At 44.3% G+C, this 19,238-nt stretch overlaps 1 protein-coding gene across 6 annotated transcripts in view; it reads left to right on the top strand.

Annotated features, from left to right (window-relative positions):
* ERG (ETS transcription factor ERG) overlaps positions 1–19,238 on the top strand; it is a 281,719-nt gene that overhangs the window by 201,315 nt on the left and 61,166 nt on the right. For all 6 annotated transcript variants that reach the window (XM_029214406.1, XM_029214410.1, XM_029214407.1 and 3 more), the window contains one exon: positions 16,651–16,868. In XM_029214406.1, coding sequence (XP_029070239.1) covers positions 16,651–16,868 — 218 coding nt within the window. The remainder of the gene's footprint in view (positions 1–16,650; positions 16,869–19,238) is intronic.

Genomic DNA, 19,238 nt, shown 5'->3' on the forward strand with positions numbered 1-19,238 from the left:
AGGTTCTTCATAACCAGAAAATGTGTGTTTCTGATTTCACATTTTGATGTCCGACTGCTTTTTGGGAAACAGTATCATGTATAGAAGATCTGGAGCCAGCTTGGAGGAGAGAGGGTTGTTTGGGGCAACAGCACAAGAACCCAGTTCATTCCCTCCAGTGCACATGCCGGGAGTGTGCTTATTTCCTTGGAAACATTTGCAGCACAAGAATTTTACAGTAATGTGTTCTTGCACATGAACTTGAGCTGTGATATGTTTTTTCTGCTTTCATTTGTCTGGTCTTTCTCTTAACTACAAAGTGGGACCTCATCCAGATAAAGAACAAGGTCCTTAACTCAAGTGACTTGAATCCAAGCTTGAATCCTGATTCCCAGCAGCCCATCCAAATGTTTCTTGAATTAGTAGAATAGGAGGATTTTCCCACAAAGTCACAATGATGTAGGTCGTGCCTTGCCAAGTTAACCTGCCTCTTCTGGTTGATCGGAAGTTATCTTCATTGCTCAGGTCATTAACAAGTGAATGCAGAAATAGTTTACAAGAATAACAAGCTGTAGACCCCTCTTTGCAGGATTTATGGGTTTCTAGGGGCCAGAAGATGTTGGGAAATCGGATTTTATTTTAGGGCAGGAGAGTGACAGTAGAATTTTTGTTCCAGTAGAGAAAGGAGAGTATCTCTCCCTCTCTCCCCTCATTCTTTCCTTTCCTCCTTCCTACTTTCCTTCCTCCCTCCATCATGCAAGCAGTAGACAAACTCAGCACCACACTTAACACCTACATACTAAGAATTTATGCAATAGATATTCAGAGTGTGTGTGTGTCACTTTTACAGACACTGGTGAAACATCACTGAAAAAAACACCCCTGCCTTCATGGAGCCTGCATTCCCCCAGTCCTGATGCATCATTTCTCCCAGGTGTTTTGTCCTTCTATTAAAGTGATTACAGTCTGTCTAGAATAATAGACTTCGAGAATGATCCATCTTATATCACTACCGCCAGTGCCCACCCTAGTTGCTTTGCACATGGTGGGTACCCAACTACTTGTCATTTGAATCAGATACCTTGGAGAAATGGTTTTAAAATGAGATAGCTATGTGCAATCCCTAACAAGGATATAAACAGGGAGGATCTCCCAAGAGACGAGTTTAAAAATTAAAACAACCTGGTCATTAAAAAAAAGGAGCGTGGTCCTTAGCATTAATTGAAGAGTGCCACCTGTGCATCCAGAGATGCACCAGATGTGCCAAAATGGGATCGCTGGGGGATGGGCAGGGAATCTGTGCCTGGGCCCTGCAGCCCCTCGCCCGCAGGACCAGTTTCCCAGGCTGGCTCGGATCCGAAGCACAGCCAGCTTGGTAGTGGGTAGGTGGTCTTCAGTCTCCGCTGATTTCCTGCTGGTCTGGGTTCCCTCATGGACCTCCTCTCGTTTTGCCAAGAGGCATGCCACTTTCAAGAAGGCTCAGCTGGAAATAGATGTTTGTAAGTAGTTTGTAACTAGGTGGGGGTGGGCAACCTGCTTCTTTAGTAGATTCTGTCCAGTGTTAGGGGGTCTGGGGCCAACACTTGGCAGATCAGTTGAGAGGCCAAAAAAATGCTGATCCCTCCAACTCTTGGTGTTGTAAGTTCTTATGTTCCAAATTGAACACATCACTAGGTCGAGATCAGATTTTCTGTTTTTCTTAATGAGAACTCTCTGTTGTCAACCTAAGGGGATGGCCAACAAACTTCCTCTTTTGTGGCACTTAGCTACTAAAAATATGTTCTTTATAAAGCGTCTTATCACCCTAAGACTGTGGGTTACTTCAGAGAAGAAAGATTAGGTCCTAGCGAGTTTACCTCTGTACAGCAGTGGTCCTCAAACTTGTGGTCTCAGGATCCTTGACACCCTGAAAAATGCCTCAGGACCCTAAAGGGCAGTGGTTGATATGGGTTATATCTGTTGATGTTTACTGAATTAGAAATAAAAATTGAGATGTTCTTAAAATATTTATTAATGAATTTATTTTAAAATAACAGTAATAAACCCATTATATGTTAATTTAAATAACATATGGCTATGAAAAATCACTCTCTTTTCCAAAAACACATTTAGTAAGAAGAGTCACATTGTTTTACATTTTTGCAAATCTCTTCAGCGTCTGGCTTAACAGCTGACAGCTGGACTCTCACATCTGCCCCTGCAGTTAATCTGTTGTACTATCACATGTCCTGTAGCTTCTGGCAAATTTTGCTGTACACCTGTGAGAGGATGAGCCGGGAAGATGCAAATAATGGCCTAGCATGTCGTGAAAACTGTCAAGCAGCAGATTCCCTGGAATGGTCTTGGGACCCCAGGGGGTTCCTGGAACACACTTTGAGAACCACTGACTTATTGTTCTTATTCTGGTACCTGGCACTGTGCTAGGCAGTGAGTTAAGTGGACACATTCTCTTGGGATTCCCTGGCGGTCCAGTGGTCTGCGCTTTCACTGCTGGGGCCCCAGTTCAATCCCTGATCGGGGAACTAGGATCCCGCAAGCCTCACAGCAGCCCCCCGAAGAAAATGGACACGTTCTCTGCCCTGTTACGGGTTGAATTGTGTGCCCCTAAATTCATATGTGGGAGTCCTAACCCCCAGAACCTCAGAATGTGATCGTGTTTGGAGATCAGGTCTTTACAGAGGTAATCAAGATGAGGTCATGAGGTTGGGCCTGAAACCAATATGGCCACGTCCTTATAAAAAGGGGAGATTTGGACGCAGATACGGACATGCATAGAGGGAAGACTTTGTGAAGGCCCTGGGAGAAGACAGCCGTCTACAAGCTAGGGAGGGAGGCCTGGAGCAGCTTATGGCCCTCAGAAGGAACCAACCCTGACCACACTTTGAGTTTGGATTTCTGGCCTCCAGAACTGTGAGAGAATGAGTTTCTGTTGGTTAAGCCCCCCTAGTCTGTGGTATTTGGTTTCGCAGCCCTAGAAAACTAATACACAGACTATACACTGAATGTCGAGATTGGATTCAGAGATGGCTATGAGGCCTATGTTGATGACTTGAGAAAATTCCGCAGCAGAAGGGAAGTCGCTGTTATTATTATTAACCGGGAGGCACTTTCCACCAGATAGAGCTCGGAGAATTAGGGTTCTCCACCGGCAAGGACAATAAACAGTTCTTCTAAATGCCTCCTTCCTGAAGCACGCTTATCATTGTGTTTAAAGAGGAAATACCTGGTCATCTGCATCCCTGCTCAAGCCCTGAAACTTTCAGTCCAGCATTGGGGGGGGGGGGCAGCAGGAAGTGATGTTCTGGCCTGTCATTTGCCACCAGAGCTGCCAGAATCTGTGGGCCTCACACAGCTGACTTGGGAGCAGGGGATCCCTTTGGTGCTGTGTTTCCTCTTGATTCCAGAGGTAGGGCTCCCTGAGGCTGCCCGTTAAGAGTGGTGGGGGCAGAGGAGCCTCAGGGCGGTATTTACTGTCTGTGCAAAACCTTTTAACAGCGGTCATGGCCATTTACAGACTCTCTGAATGAAAAACACATATTCTGAATTCCCACAGTTCCTCTGTATGATGACGAACAGAAGCCCCCACTGCATGGGGAGCAAAGGATGACCGTAACATTTTGTGAGGTGGGGCTTTTGGTGTACACGTGGTGTGCACGATACATGCATGCAAGTCACATTGAGCTTTGAAAATATTGGGCTGGCCAGAAAGTTCGTTGTGTTGGTGAATCCATTGTTCAATACAATTCTTGGTGAAAATGAAAAATGTCTTTTATTTTTACTTAAAATCGAACGAACATTTTGGCCAACCCAATAATAAAACTCACTCTATAGCACAGGAAACTCTGTTCAGTGTTATGTGGTAGCCTGGATGGGAGGGGATACATGTGTATGTATGGCTGAGTCCCTTTGCTGTGCACCTGAAACTATCACAACATTGTTAATCGGCTGTACTCCAATATAAAATAAAAAGTTAAAAAAAAAAGAAAATAATAAAACTCAAAAGATAGAAAGTATTTTCTTTGCACAGCCCATACGAGGTGGAAAATATTAGTATATCTTAGGAAAGAAGACAATCCCTGGGCTTTTAGCCAAGACATCTAGAGAGGCTCCCATTTCACTCCCAGTACCGCCCAGGTCCTGCCAACGACCCCCAGCCGCAACTGGCTTACCTCCTTGTCCACTGCTAGCACTTCCTGTCCCTCCTCTCCTGTGACAATACTTCCTCCTTGGCTGTTCCTGAGCCCTGTGTCCCACCCTCAAACCACCTCTGGCCTTGTTCTGTTATCGCTGGGCCTCCTTCAAGTTTGCTTAGGGCTCGCCTTCTCCAAGAAGACCTCCCTGACCACTCTAATTAAAAGAAGTAGTCTGCCCTCTCCTCCTCCCCCTTCTCACCCAGCCCTGCCTTTTCTTTTTTTTGGGAAACTTAGACCACCCTCTCACCCAGTTCTCCACACTTAAATGTGCCTGCCATTCCCCTTGTGAATCTTGTTGAATAGGGTTTTGATTCAGTAGCTCTGGGGTGGGGCCTGGGATTCTGCTTCTCTGTCAAAGTCCCAGGTGATGCTGATGCTGCTGGTCCAAGGATCAGACTTTGAAAAGCAAGGTTCACAGTTCTTTACACCTTGTTTAAATTTTTAAAGTGTCCCTCTGCTTGCAAATAGTGATCAGTGCAAGTCTACCAGACTGGAAGACAGGACGGCAAATCAGCTTTTGTACTAAGTAAGTTGCCCTTTTAAGTAGATGTGCCCCCGCCCCATAAGGCTCATTATGCAAAATAGATGGGTGGGTGACAGGAAACTCCACCCCCTCGGAAAGGAGATACATCTGCACAGACCTCTCACCTGTCCAGCAGCTCTCTTTGTGCCTGTACATGTATATGACACTGCACACAGTTCTGAGCCCTGGAAACTTCCTCTTTCTCCTGGAAAAGGTGGGTAGACATGGACATCCATGGTTCTGCTTCCTCCCTGAGGATTCAGCCTAATAAGTAAAGAGACAATCTAAAAACTGAAATTTAGACCCTGGGGTAGATAGACATCATGAAGATTTTCAGGCCACCAAGCTTTTCTGCAGGTTAGAGTGGTTTTGGTAGGAACAGATCTACAGATTTTTAAAGAGACCAGTTTACGGAGGGGCTCAGGAGAGCCTCATTGCGTATGATATATGTATACGTAGTTTGAAATTGTTGGACGAGTTTGCAGTGCATAATTCAAACGTATTAGGTTTTGAGATCAACACTCCCAGAATTATAAAAATCAGGTCTCGCTGATAACCAGCTGGTTGGTGCATGAAAAGTGTTCTGATGACGGGGTCCTCTCTCGTGCCCTGAACTCCATGATAGGCAGAGATTGAGCTCAGCGCAGAGCGGGAACAAAGGTCATGATACCCTAGCTCCTGGGTCCCCTTCCTGTGCAGCCACCAGCACGGATTTATGTGCTAGAAAATCTGGTGCAAAGCACAGGCTTAGCCTCCCAGCCCCAGGGACAGAGGCGTCATCATTTGTGGAGCCGAAGTGAGGGTTGGCAGGGCTGGACCCTCACCGTGGGTGAGCTCTCGGCTCTTTCCACAATGGGAGTTGGTGTCTAAGAAAAAGAAAATGTTCGTGTTCATGTCTGCTTTATATGTTGTGTGGCCCTTGACAACAGTTACTTGGGAATGAGGATGGAAAGGAGAGGAAGGAGGTCCCTGGAGCACCTTGGGAAAAGTGAGGGCTTCTTACATATGCTCCCTCCCGCCACGAGACTCCCAGTCTCTGTAAGACTTTTTGTTAGTAGAACTGTATTTTATTGTGGCTGATGTGTTTTCTGAACAGACCCAGAGTTCCCGTGCAGGAGGTTAGGTCCTAATGGCAGTTGAAGACATGAAATGAGCTCTCAGGGTCTTGACTACCCTCCCACCATGAGCATGGAAGAAGTTACCCAGAGGAAATTAAAACCCAGGGCAGCCTGGAAAGAGCCCATAGTTCACTCTGAACCTGAACTCATAGGAACTTTCGGCAGCTCCCCAGGTGATAGGTTTTCCCCTTAGGCACATAGCTGCTCAGAGATGGAGAAGGTGGGGCCTGTGGTTTGGGCGCGGCAAGAAGAGAATGTCACTAGTTAAATACAGTAGATTTCATCTTGGCGCAAGGAGGGACCTCAGGAAGGAAACATCAGGAGACCAGACCCTCATGTAACAGACGAGGAGGCGGTGGCTGCAGGGCACGAGGCACAGGGAGCAGTTGCATCTCACACCAGTGACCTTGTGTTCCTGTTGCCCCTTTTAAATTCCCACGTGCCCATCCCGACACTTGCAGAGTGCATCTGGTACTGTGCACCCATTTTGGGGGGAACCGCATCACTTAATAAACTTAAGGCCTCCCTCTTTTATGGGGAATTTTGAGTTGGAAGTTTGAAGGCACGAGATAGGTACCTGATGCAAACGGGCTGAACCAGCCGCAGGCCTGGGGGCGGAGGCCAGCACATCTGCTGCTGCTATCTAATGCTTGCCAGCGTTTCCCATTGTGCCAAAATTTTCTCATGAATAAAATTCTTGGAATTTTCTCGAAAACAGTGAATCCATGTGTCAGAGATTCATGGATGAGACACATTCCAGATGTGCAGTGCACTGTGTTTTTAGCGTCTGAATGTATGTTTTGAAAAGGCCAAGCATAGAGCTGCCTGTTTTCATGGAGCTCCTGGAGGTGAGAGGTATGATGTGCCATCTCTCCCTTGGGGTTTAGAGAGGGCTGTTCCAATAGAGGAAAACTGCTAATGACTTTGTCACACTGTGGGCATGGCAGTGCCCTTCTGAGGGTCCTCTGTGCCTCTTGGAACCTGAATCACTTGCAGCCCAACCTGGGTTGGGCTGAGTGAGCTTCAGAAATCAGAAGAGTAAAAGAGTTCCGTGAGCCTCTTAGCAAGACTGCCGTAGAATCACTTCCTTGTCCAAGTTTGTTAAAAATCTCATGAGGTTTTAGGGAAAGTTAAGATGAAAAGCATTGTGGATCCCACATCCTGGAAGAGAAGACTTTTTTGGGGAGTTTGAGGAACATCAGCTGTGTGCTGTGTGCAATTTTAGGGAAATGAACGGGAATTGTGTTATGAGAACGTGGTATATTCATACATTCACCTATTCATCCATTCATCCACTCATTTTGTAGAGAACAACAACATGCCAGGGTACGTACCAGCTGTTGAGGCCACAGTTTTCAACAGGTAATCCAGATCCCTTCCCACACAAAACTTACATTGAATTGACATCCAACAAACTAATGTAGAATTACAACCAAAAACCCATGTACAAACTGGACCGGGCACCATAAAGGCTAAATCACATTGGACTAAATGCTCTCGACAATAAAAGCAAAGATGCCAGCTCATCTTTCTCCCCATGTTAGATAAAGATACCTGACTTTTAAATTTAGTACTTAACGAAGAATGAGTGACTAATGGCATACAAGAGACGATGTACTTTTCCTGGCACGTGGCTTGTTAGAAGAATAGGATTTGAAATGGATAGTCCAAGCCACCGTCTTGAACACCATGGAGAATTTGGGTCAGTCACATCAGCTTTCTAGGATGGGATAATAGTTGAAATGCAACATTAAGGCTTATAAAACCTTTTACATACACTAGCTCATTTGGCCCATTGGGAGCCCTGGTTGGGATTGGGGCAGCTCTTATCAACATCACCTTCATAGTTGAAGAAATTGAGACTCAAGCAAGGATAAGGCAGCAGGACTTAAACTTGAATATGCGAGTGTGCCAGGTTCATGTTATGAAGTGGATTCTGATTCAGCAGGGCTGCAGAGATGCAGACTCTGCGTCTGTAACAAGCCCTCAGCAGCTCACGTGGGACTAAATTTGGAGCAGAGTGGGGTTGTGAAAGTCCCAGGGTGACCCAGTGACCAAGGGCAGCTTCCACCTCAGGTCTTCGGAGCCCCAATCCAGTGGCCACCACGCTCTACTGTGCTGTCTCCGACATTTTGGTGCATCTCCATTGTTTATCCTAAATTTGGTGATCAAAGTGAAAAGCAAATCATCTTTTCATCTCAAATGAGTTATTTCAAATGAGATACAAATAAGATGAAGGCTTTTGATGAAATTCTCTGAGTGTCACGTGATGACAGTGATTAGAAAAACACAAACAAGTATGGAAAGTCAGGAGTAGAATTCGCCCCCCACAAAACCAAGAGGGTGCAGAAGGATCTGAAGGGGGTAGTGCTGCATTCTTTGCACTCATTCCGACTTAAAACACACAAACAGGATGTTTCCACACATGTTTTTACACTTTTTTGTTCATCTCTAAAGAAGGAAAGAAGGCTATGGGGGGAAAATGTGTTTCTTTGTAGGAAAACAAAGAAGCTATTAACATCACTTACACATTGTTTCTTTTGTTTTTTCAAAAATGACTTTACTGAGGCTTGATTGATGTACTAAAAAGCTGTACAGTATTTAACGTTTATAACTTAATAAGTTTGGAGATAAGTATCTACATATGAAACCATTACCACAATCAATGCCATAAACATATCCATCACCTACGAAAGCTTCCTCCTTCCCTATTTTATATATTTTTTGTGATAAGAACACTTAACATAAGATCTACTCTCTTAGCAAATTTGTGAGTGTATGATACAGAATTGTTAACTATAGCAGGATGCTGTGCTGTAGAACCCAGAGACTTAACTCATCTTGCATGCCTGAAACCTTGTACTCTCTGATTGCCAGGCTAAATATTCCTATCTCACCCTCCTTTCAAATGTTTCAAAGAGCATCTGCATAGAACTGAGAAAGTAAACAGAAGGGTTGTTTTAAAATTGTTTGTTGGGTTTCTAATTTTTTGAGGTTCATTTAAATCTAGTTCTCCTTATGTGGAACCTAACTATTCTCTCCTTGACATTTTTCTACAATGCTCCAATCTCCGCAAGCATTCTAGGATTTGCACTTAGCCATTGAATGCTTCTCTCCTTGCTTTGCTAGTGTTCATTTTCTAGTAAGTCATTTATTTCATATGTTGCCTAACTACGCAGAGTCCCTAGTTCAAGCCTACGTAGATTTCAGGTAAAACCCTGCAGTAATGTGCTCCAGGATCATATGGCTGAGGCTATAGTGCCAGGGCGATTAGCTTCCAAACTCCTGGTCACTGGCTGCACACTTCATTTCACAAGTATATTTTCCTTTGTTTTGATGTGAAAAAAGTTTTTGGACCTACAGCATTATGATGGGGCTTTCGTATAATTTCATGACTTAGTTCTGTGGTTAATAGGAGCATCAACAAAATGTGATGTTAAGAAGCTGTTTGGATGCTAGGGACACACACACACACACACACACACACACACACACACACACACACAGGATCCTGCCCTGGAAATGCTCATATCTTCATAAAGGCAGCAGTTGGGGGAGAAGTATGTGAGCAAGAGAATTCCCAGGACTGGCTATGCTGCTCAGAGCCAAGGAGAAATCCGGTGAGTTCAGAGCAGGGAAATTCGTCTGAAGGTCATAAGGAGACTGGTTTCCAGATCAGTCTTTTCTTGAAGGGATTTGCAAAGGGGAGGAAAAGCACCTTCGAGTTTGAGAAAGAAACAAATCAAGGCAAAAAGGGAAGACTCCTGGTTTTCTACATCATTTAGGCACCATCTTCCCTAGGGGGTCTGCTGACCAATAAGGACTGTGTACAGGTCCTCTAAAGTGCTCAATGAGCAAAGATAGTAAGGATGGAGAGATAGATGGATATATATATATTTGTGTGTTATGTGTGTATGTAAATGTCTGTATACGAATATGTATGTGTGTATGTAAATATGTGTGTATATGAATATGCATATATGTGTATGAATATGTATGTGTATATGTATGTATATGAATATGCATGTATGCATTGCAGATATGTATGTGTGTATGTATATTTGAATATGTGTGTATGTATATGACTATGTGTGTGTGAATATGCATGTGTATGAGTCTATGTTTATGCATGTGTGTATGTGCATATGAATATGCATGTATGTGTGAATACGGATATATTTATGTGTGTGTATGTATAGGCATGTATATGGAAATTGACATATGTGTATATGAATATGTGTATGTGTGTGAGTATGCATATATGTGCATATGAATATGTATGTGTGTGCATGTATATGGATATATTTGTATGTCTGTATCTCTGCACCAGTCCTGGGTTTCATCCTCTTAGCGCTGGGCTGGTACTGCAGTTGTAAACGTGTTTGATACTGAAGCGATACCACATTGGGGAAACACTCTCTTTAGATGGACTTCATTTGCCTACATACATTTTTCCTTTGAGGTTAATCCAAGATTTTTATATTTTTGAAGGACTAAAATAGCAATGTGTTAAATGAGAAAAACGTGAGCACAAAGCTAGATGCTGCATTTAATATATGATTTTAATGTTTCCTCTGCTGAAGAATTAAGGAAAGAAAATAATATCAAGACGGAGCAAAATGATTCCCACTCAGCCTGACAATGCATCTTTTAACTCACAATGTTTGGCTTTTTTTGTGTTGTAATTAAAAGATACCGGTCAGAGGAAGTTTCTCATCCCATGAGATGTTGGCAATATTCAAATGCAAAAATATACACGTTGAGAATAAAATTCTGGAAGGATTGGCCTTTTGTTGGGCACATGGAGTGGAGGTCTTTCCTAGAGACGTATTTGTGTTGCTTTTTTCTCCTCTAAATGTGATTAGGAGTAGACTTTCCAGAAGCATCTACTGCATGCACTCTGCCTTGAAGAGAAGCTATAAACAATTGTTTTTGTTTTTGCTTTTGTGGTACGCGGGCCTCTCCTGTTGCGGAGCACAAGCTCCGGACGCGCAGGCTCATTGGCCATGGCTCACGGGCCCAGCTGCTCCGCGGCATGTGGGATCTTCCTGGACTGGGACACGAACCCGTGTCCACTGCATCGGCAGGCGGACTCTCAACCACTGCGCCACCAGGGAAGCCCGAGAAGCTATAAACAACTGGGCTTGAGACAGCCTAATAAATAGTTTTCCAGTATCATTAGGTCTGCAGACATCCATTTAAGGCCACCACGTGCACTGGCTCTAACATTTATAAATGGTGTTCCTACCTGCCCTATTCTTCCCTTGCAGTATTGATTGAGAAGCCAGGCATCCACCTGCAATGAAACACCCCAATACATGGCCATCAATTTGGGTCTGAATTATCTGATTAACCAATGAAAAGAACAGGTTTGTTGATTTAAACTATTAAGTAAGAAAGACTAATTAAATGTATCTGGGACCTATTGCTACATAGCTTTTAGCCTCATAAGAGAGCGTGTTGTACTTAGGAATTTCCCTCCTAGTTTCCAACAGGCTTTCCACTTACTCTCCTGATCCTTTAATTCCATCGAAGTTCTGGGATTCTGGGCATTTATCCCCTCAGCCTTCTCCCACCTCTTCCCTCCACCAGCCTCTCTCTTTCTAGGTGGTTCCGTCTCTTATTTGTGCTGTCAGCTCTGCTCTTTCCACAGCTGTTTCAAGGCGGTGAAGCCCTGTGCATCTGACCTCCATCGGCCCAACCTATTCTTTCTCTGGTCACACCCAGAGTGGCGAATGTACAGCCTCAGGGAGTGATTCCACTCCCCGACACGAACGCTGCTGCTACCTTGTCCTCATGTTGACATTACCCTTCTTCCCAATCCTGCTTTCTCACCTGTGGGCAGGAATGACACCTGACCTTATAAGACTATTGTCAGGACTGTATTTCATAAAATTAAGATGTCATTGATGATAAAACGAACCATTATTTTACCGGCCATGAAAGGAGAAGAGATGCTGCCAATAACCCATGACATGCCATCGATGGTGAGATGCATCCAGATTTCAGAGCTCGTAAAATGTGAAAAAAGGTGTATCTTAAAATCAGTGTAATAAGATTGAAAGGGATACTGCAATATGAAGTGCTTACCAAGGTAACCTGGTTTATTATGTGATGGATCAGCTGTTTATGAGTCAAGAGAATGTGGCTAAAAGATGGCTTATTCATCGCAGTGTAAGCAGTTATGTGATGTTCCAGATTCTGATTGGTTATGTGTGTGGGGGAGAGGCAGACTATTGATTTAAGATGACCTTGGCTTCCTAAAGTGTATTGTGATACCAAAGACTTCTATAAGAATTTTTTTTTCTAAAGCATGACCATAATCTTAACATGCTTGTTCCACTTAGTTTTTCCATTTGTTTTTCATAACTATTTGAGGCACCTAAGACTTGAGGAAACTGAGGGTGAATTTGGGAATCCTGTTCCCTGGACGCCTAGTTCTGGCCGTCCTCTGGATTTTTGAAAACGACGTAAGGATCATTTCCCTGTGTATGCTTCACTGGCTCCAGCTGTGAAAGAGAGCCGATCATTCCTTAAGACTTTCTTAGTTTCAACATTTTACCACGCCCAGATTTTCATGAAAATTTAAGTATGTTGGGTTCTCTGGATTGACATTTCAGTGTTTTTATGAACCATGGGGATCAAAAGTTAAGAGCAAAATCGAGCCCAGACCCTTATTTTATAATTCTTTTGCTGGAAACATAGGAGCCTCTCAAACTATTCATCTGTTACAGAAAAAAATTCATCGGTTTTAGGCTGTCTGAAATCATTTGCTGGAAATGTCAGTATGCTTAAAAGTGCATTCGACTTCTAATTTTTTTAAAAATCTAAGCATTTTGGAACCTTTGTTGTACCCAAATCTAGTTACTTAAAAATAGAATCGTATTTTAGTCTCATGTATGAAATATAATCTAGTTGAGTTCTCTTCACTTTCGAGAACTGTCAGTCAACTGTGATGACCAAAATCTGAAGAAGTGGTCCTCACATGTCATTGGTGCATATTCAGTATTCAAATGAAATAATAAACATTGTATACTAACACGACGGTCCCTTTTGTTTGGGGGCAGTTCGCTTAGAATTTATGCATTTCTCATAAGTTGATGAAAAATGGCATTGGTAGCCTGCCACTGGGCACATCAAAATATCCCAGCTTTCCTTGGGCTACAGAAAAGAACACCCCACACACACGCACACACCAATCTAAAGTTCATGTCTTTTTATAGTAACACAGAGGTGGGCATATTAATTAATTATGCCACATTTCTGCCAGGTTTGGACTTTTTTTTTGAGTTCTCTGTCATAAAGCAGCCAAAGCAGTTTGCAAGTCCCTGCGTCTGGCCGAAGGTGATGAGGGAATAAGCCATACATGTTACCTAAGGCATCTGCTGACAGCTTTGGCAGGTAGGTAGGTGAGATGACCACAGACAAGGAGGGAAGCCAGACGGCAGGGAAGCAGGGACAGCATCCGTCGAGGCCAGGAAGAGTCACTCGCAGAGCTACAGTTGAGGGACTCATGTGTTCCTGGTTACCAGCCTGTGTGTAGCGATCCATTCTGGTTTTAATCCTACTAGGCTAGATCCTTTCCCTGCTTTGAAGTCCCAGTGCTGCTGGGGCGGGAGAATCCTATGCCTCAGCCTCTGTCATTCATACTGCAACCAAAGGGATGATGAAACCTACATGTAATATACAAAGTCAAGTGGGTGAACAAAGGCATGCTGTTGGTACATAGCATTTGTTTGCTTCTAAAGAACAGCAGTTAATTTTCGTGGTCCTCTTTGAAGCAGGTCTCTGAAGACCACCCTTCAGCTTCTTTTGACTCCTCCATTGTTCAGATGTGCTAAGTTAGCGCGCACGTGTGTGTGTGTGTGTGTATGTGTGTGAGTGAGATATTCCATTTATTCATTTGTTTCCTTTTCCTGACTTGTACTTAACCCTAGGTGCTTGCCTGCCTTGGTTTAATTAGCATCACTTTGGGGCATGCGCTGTCTTTCCAGAATATGGACTGTGTTTCACCCCTTTGGAAATGAAACGTTTATCCTGAAGCGTCCTCATTTTTAGACTGCTTCTCCTCTAGCGAACAAAAGCAACTTTTGATATTCTGAAGTATATGGCCTTTCTCATTTTTATTCGGTACTGACTTGGAGGAGAATTTTAAGATACGAAGAAAAGATGTGTGTCCCCCCCCCCGGCTTATCTCTAGCTTTTGTAGATTTTTTTTTTCCTAAATCGATCTCAATTAACTTTGATTTCTTTCTTTAGAAAACCATGTGGTGGAAAAATGCTTTGCCAGATGTGAGAATGGGTTCCTCCCCCTCCAAGCACACACTGAAGCCTGGTTTCAGTTCTAGTATTTTGGTCCAGTTTTTAAATCTTAGGCTACATTTATTTGGTCATTGGTTGTGTTTGTGAGAATATCCTACTTTATCTTGGGGAGATACTCATATTTTAACATTGTTACTCTTTTTGTTGTGAAAGCCATTTTCTTCTCATTTGTGATTTAAAGGTAGCCTGCTCCTTATATCTAACCTGTTTCTGCCAATTTCTGATAGACATCACACATTTATTCATGTTTCTCTTCACCGGTGAGCCAACGCTGACATTACATAGCATGGTATTCCCCTCCGAGGCTTGGTGGAGTCTGCAGGACCCGGCGGGAGAATGGAGGCAGCCTTCAGCCTTGCTTTTTGCTCTGAGTGCGTAAAACCATTCCATCCAGCGCTGCGATGGGAAAGGAGACCCTGTCTTGCACAATTTATTGAAGAAGCTATAATTTTGCCTTTATTAATTAGCAGGACTGCACTAAGTCCGTGGTGCCGATTTGACTTTTAAACCCATGTCTGTGAGTTTAGATTCCTTACATCCCCTCACTCCGTTTGTGACCGGAAGAGAGAGCCATGTGACTCAGGCTCCCCCGCCGAATCTACCGTGCCCATTTCTCGGATTGTTGCCGTCTGTTTGTTGATGCGTTTGCTTTTGCTGGTGGTTCAAGATGCCTTCCTTTTTTCTTTTCTTCCTTGTGCCTGGTTCTGGTTCTCTGGCTGGCACAACCCATCCTTTTCTACATTTTGAGTTATTGTTTAAACCCCCAGCTTACTCTTTCCCAAACTGTCACAGGGCTGCGATTCTAAGAGATTTTAGAGATGCCGTGGCGGTGGGTGGTGGCGGGGGGTGGTTATCCATGCACAGACACCTGGCCTCCACTCTGAGAGCCAGAGCATTGAGTTTGTTCCTTTTGATTCTCCCTGCTCACTGGTTCACAGCACCGTGTGCCTGGCAGTGAAGTTCAGGAACTCGGGGAGTGATGAAGAAGTTGGTCCCTGGGTAGATGGGGGATGGAGTGGGGGAGGACACACTGGATTGGTGGGGGGTGCTTTGTGAAATTGCATGTGTTCCCTAAAGATTCGGACACTTCTGCGCAAGGAGGTGGGGGGGCGGGGCTTCTGTCTTAGAAAGGCTGCTTCGTAGGGCTCTATTATTAACGGGGGTGGGGGGAACATCCTTACTTATTTAAGTATCAATTCAAAGAATAAGAAAGGAGTGCTAATGTAGACAATTATCGGCAACCAAGGAATATAAGAAGGGCGTCCTAGGCTGTGGGGATAGGAGGGAACTGAAGATAAAACACTCACCAGTGTGCTCACTAAATCCCTGCTTTATCTTGGGCAGCTCACCTCAAGGTGAGGTCTCAACCTTCCTGGGTCTCAGATTTTCCCATTTGGGGATGAGGAGTTTGGACAAGAAGGTCTCCACAGTCCCCACTGGCTCCAAAGTTTCCATTTAAAAAACATGTGTGACCCAGACAGCATTTGCTTCTCACCAGCTGCATAGCAGTACCGAGGGTGCCCAAGGACTGAAGTAAACATTAACTACCACATGGATTTCTGTTTTGGTTATAGAAAGCAAAATTGGATGGTCTCGTAGTTCTTCTGTGTAGTTGCTGCATGATACGTCATTCAAGTAGCTGAAATTTCCCAATCGAATTTGCCTTTGCTGGTTTGGCTGTAGAATGTCCGCCTAGCCATAGGCTAACCACTTGTTTGACTTAAAACCACAGAAGAATGCTTCAACAATGACACATTTCTATTTCTTCTCACCCAATCATGCAAAATGAGCAAAGATAGGAATAGAAAGTAAGGGAAAAAAAAAAAAAAGAGCTAGTCAGCGATCTAGGTATTTTAAACATCTTGGTATTAGGAGACCTCTGGCTAATCACAGCTTTTTTTTTTTTTTTTTTTTGGTTCATTTATCATCCAGATGTTCACCGTCATGGAAGCGCCACTTGAAACTATTTCAGCTAAGAACTTAGAAGTGGAAAAATTCGTACCTTTGTCTCTTTGTCCTTTGGTGCCCCATTTCCCCCTCACTCTTCTAAGTAGCTCTTCTTCAAAATCTCCTGGGAATGTGGCAGTTTTGCCAGATGCTTAGGTGTTAGCCATCACATGTCTTTTTTAATCTTCACGACCATTCTGTACCCTGTCTGCGTGAACTATAGATTGCATTTGTCAAATAATGACACATGCAATTGGATGTCTTCTAAGACCTTTGAAATTCCACTTCCTTGAGTTGAGATTAAAATGGGTATTATCTGCACGGCTGTGGTCAAGGCTGGGATGTTTGGAGACCTGCACAAAGGTTTTTCTAGGTCGGCCAGTTCCAACTCTTACTGTCTCTAGGGGAAAGAAAGCCAGCTCCCTTTTGCTGCTGAAAGGTGGAAATGGATACCGTAAAAACTACCTAAAAAGGGGGTCGCAGTTAGAAATGACCGTACAGTTAGCAACTTTTTGAAGCATGACTGTCCCTTGGAATGTCCTGACTGTGTGTTTCTTTGGGTGTCCAGGAAGCGTTATCTGTCGTGAGCGAGGACCAGTCATTGTTTGAGTGCGCATACGGCACGCCGCACCTGGCCAAGACGGACATGACCGCGTCCTCCTCCAGCGACTATGGACAGACATCCAAGATGAGCCCGCGTGTCCCTCAGCAGGACTGGCTGTCTCAACCCCCAGCCAGGGTCACCATCAAGATGGAATGTAACCCTAACCAGGTGAACGGCTCAAGGTAAGGAGACCGCCAGCTCTTGCTCTCCCAGACCTCTGGTTTTCCCACCCCTTGAAAAGGCAAAGTGGAAATTGATCACGCTTTCCCTGAGATGGTTTCAGAAACTCAGGGCATTGAACAGCAACACTGGGCAATGCTGAGAAAATGTGTTCTCCAGTGGTTTGCGTGGAGGATAGAGGTTGTAAAACCAGTAGTACATTTACCGAGAACTCGCTTTGAAGATGAGATGTTCAATTCCATTTCCCAGACGTGAGGGCTTTGTGGGAGGGGGCCTTGCCCACATATGGCAGAATTTGTCTCTGAGGTTTTTATTGCCTGGAAAGTAAAGCTGTCTTCTGTTTTCATGGAGGGAGAGTGTCAGCTAGTGGCCAGGCAGTGTAGCATATGTCCAAGCCATATGACATTGCTAATGGACCTACTTCCTGTGTCCTCCAGCCCCCCGCCCCCCAGCCTTCTCTCCTCTGTCACCTTCTTTGGATGCTTGCTTTTTCTTCTCATCTTTACTTACACTTAAAACCAAGCACCAGTGTCACCCATAAGTATTAACTCTCCTGAGTTTGTCACAATAATGCTGCGGTCACCTAGAATGTATTAGTGAATTATCGAATGTATTATCCCTGACACTCAAAAGCATTTCTTTTTCTTTTTCTAAATTTATCTGTTTATTTATTTTTGTCTGCGTTGGGTCTTCGTTGCTGCGCATGGGTTTTTCTCTAGTTGCAGCGAGCAGGGGCTTCTCATTGCGGTGGCTTCTCTTGCTGCGGAGCACAGGCTCTAGGCACGTGGGCTTCAGTAGTTGTGGCACATGGGCTCAGTAGTTGTGGCTCATGGTCTGTAGAGCACAGGCTCAGTAGTTGTGGCGCACGGGCTTAGTTGCTCCATGGCATGTGGGATCTTCCCGGGCCAGGGCTTGAACCCGTGTCCCCGGCATTGGCAGGTGGATTCTTAACCAGTGCGCCACCAGGGAAGCCCACAAAAGCATTTCATTGGATGTAGTTTTGAAGAGTCAGGCTGATTTCAATTATGATATAATACCCCATATATATTCAGAAAGAATTGTATCAAATCTCAAGACAAAGAAAGAATAATTTCATTTAAATTTGTATGATCTGCCCAGAGTCACAAGAACAGCTCACAATTTTTAGTGCTTTACTATGTATAAAGGCCTTTTACATATGATGGCCTATCAGGCCTCTAGGCAGCCCTGTGAGGAATGCTTATCCCCATTTGATGGATGAGGAAACTGAGACTCAGGCATTTTCTGGCTAACCCAAATCAGCACTTAAAGCAACTCAGAATTTGGATTCCAATCAAGGGTGTTTGACTCCACACCCAGTGCATTTTTCCCACTCTGTCGCAGCTATAATAGGCCCTTTTTGCTACGTATATATTTTAATGCGAAATATGTTTTTTATAAGTGTCATGTTTTATAAGTGCTGGAAACCATTGCATCAACTTCTAGTGTGGTGTCCGTGAAGGTGCCAAGTCACAGCCCTCAGAGGGAATGTCAACCATGAGGCTGGACGTGCCAAACAGGGAGATGGGAGGGGCCAGAACTTCCCTGGGCCCTGAGAAGTCAGTTCACTTCTGTGCATTGAGTTTCTTCTTGAAAGTGGGAACGATAATTCTGATGTTGCCTATTTGCTACAGCACTGGTCCTTTAAAGGGAATTCAAGCCAAGGCAGACCCATCTTAGACCTCATCAAGGGGCTAATTCCTAGATTTCTGAAAGGACCATGGTAGAAAAGGCAATCATAGGGTCCAGGATGCCAGAGTCCCGGCCAGTTCCTTGTTATATGTAAATATGTTACAGGTAAATCCTATCCATCTGATAGAATGGTTCCACTGACCATTCGCTGTATCTGTTTCTGAGACTTGGAGGCATGCAGGTTAATCCTGTTCTGAAGAAGGTAGCGGTGTTTATATAAAAGGGTAGTTATGGAGCCAACCCTGTAAACATTGATGGATTCTATTTTTTGATGGAGTCACGTGATCCCACGCATGCCGGGGCAGTCACGGTGGGAGCATTAAGAGCAAGATGCATTTCTAAAGCGTTCTTCTTCCAAGGCTAGTTTCTACCTATGGGAGATACATCAGCACGTGTGTGTGCGCGTGCACATGTGTGTGTGCGCGTATGTGTGTGTGTGTGTGTGTGAGAGAGAGAGGGAGACTGTGTGTGCAAGGGAGAGATGATGAGAGGGATAGAGATGGAGATGGAGAGAGTGGAAGATAAATAATTAGAGAGAGAGGGAAAGAACGCTTCGGGCAGAGGGCACTGAGATGGTCTCCAGCTGGCAGCTGGCAGAGCGAGCCGTGCCCTGGCCCTTATTTGTGGAGTCTGGCCTAGAGCCAGCTCCAGGAATGCCAGTC

This window comes from Monodon monoceros, unplaced genomic scaffold (genome assembly GCF_005190385.1).
Source record: "Monodon monoceros isolate NGI ecotype Baffin Bay Population unplaced genomic scaffold, NGI_Narwhal_1 Super_Scaffold_11, whole genome shotgun sequence".
Classification (NCBI taxonomy): domain Eukaryota; kingdom Metazoa; phylum Chordata; class Mammalia; order Artiodactyla; family Monodontidae; genus Monodon; species Monodon monoceros.